This window comes from Pterocles gutturalis, unplaced genomic scaffold, assembly GCF_000699245.1.
Source record: "Pterocles gutturalis isolate BGI_N339 unplaced genomic scaffold, ASM69924v1 scaffold39853, whole genome shotgun sequence".
Classification (NCBI taxonomy): Eukaryota; Metazoa; Chordata; class Aves; order Pterocliformes; family Pteroclidae; genus Pterocles; species Pterocles gutturalis.
In genome coordinates, this window is record NW_010124393.1 from 1 (window position 1) to 1,368 (window position 1,368).

The window sequence follows — 1,368 nt, forward strand, 5'->3', positions numbered from 1 at the left end:
AAAGCGGTGGAGGTTCTGGTGAACCTTTGGAGATGGAGCAGCTCCTCCCAAAGCAGGGTGCAGCCGACTCCAGGGAGCATCCAGCTGATACTCCTGGCAGCCAGGCTGGCGAACCGAGACCCCTGATGGGACAGGCGAGCGATGGATGGTGTGTGATGAACCTGGCGGGAGCCTCCGATGACGTTTGTAAGGTCAGAAGTGAGGAGCAGCCGCATCAGCCAGCTGAGAGTCGGGATTTGGACCAGGAAGAGTGGGAGGTTGTTTCTGAGCACCTGGCTTGGGGGGAGGCTGGCAAGAACAGCAGCATGGAAGACTCTGACAGCAAGGAATGGGATCAAGGAGACTGCCCTGATGGGGACTTGAAAGCAAAGAGAGTTGCAGCTGTGCCCCCCATGTTTCAAAATATCCACGTGACTTTCCGCGTGCACTACCTCACGCACTCTGATGCCCAACTGATTGGTGTTACTGGTGACCACGAGTGCCTGGGCCAGTGGCACAGCTATGTTCCCCTCAGGTATGACAAGGATGGCTTCTGGTCCGAATCCGTTATTCTGCCAGTAGACACCAAAGTAGAGTGGAAATTTATCCTGGTGGAGAACGGGAAGGTCAGCCGTTGGGAAGAATGCGGTAATAGGATCCTAGTGACTGGACATGAAGATCAAATTGTTCATCAGTGGTGGGGATACCATTAATGGGATTTTGGAAGTTGCTTATCAAATGGCAAACCTGTTGAGATTAATCACAGACCCTTAAACTTTACCCCTCTTCAGTAGAAGACCTTCTTGACGGCAGAGCTCTGAAAATCCTGTATCAAACCTGGTTAAACTGTGTGAGCAGCAGATCTCTGCCATCCCCTTTAGGAAATAATTTGGGAACCTGAAAAATGAATTTCATGTTCTGAAGATGTGCAAGGTAGGCTATGAAGGCATGAGCAGCATTCCAGGCGGCTGCCTGTCCAGGTAAAGCTGGACCCTGGGCTTGCGCTGGTGTTGCTTTGAGCGGGGCTGTGGGATGCATCTTCTAGCGACTGCTTAGGGCTTTGGAAGCATACTAGGAAGTGTGGTTATCTACACTGTAATAGCAACTTAAGTGTTTTAACTTATGTAAAGTATTAAAGTAAGCAATAAACACTTTCAGACTGACAGTCCTTTTCAGCTTGACCAGTGAACTGACTCTTAATAACTGTGATAGAAGATTGTTACTTGACCTGAGATCTTGGTCATTTTTCAGGAATACTTTAGCACGGGCACTCTTTGGAATAACAGAGGTTTAACTTCATTCTCTATTCCCTATTCTGCAGGAAGCACCTCAGCTCAAATGAAGTCCTGGCAGATCGGTCCCTTTTAGTCAGACCATCCTGCTGAGAGG

The 1,368-nt window shown here is 49.1% G+C and overlaps 1 protein-coding gene across 1 annotated transcript; it reads left to right on the top strand.

Moving 5' to 3' along the window:
• Positions 1-32: 32 nt before the first annotated feature.
• Positions 33-692, top strand: STBD1 (starch binding domain 1). The gene has a single exon (XM_010078241.1). It carries the CDS (start codon positions 33-35, stop codon positions 690-692), a length of 660 nt encoding a protein of 219 aa, XP_010076543.1.
• Positions 693-1,368: the final 676 nt, after the last annotated feature.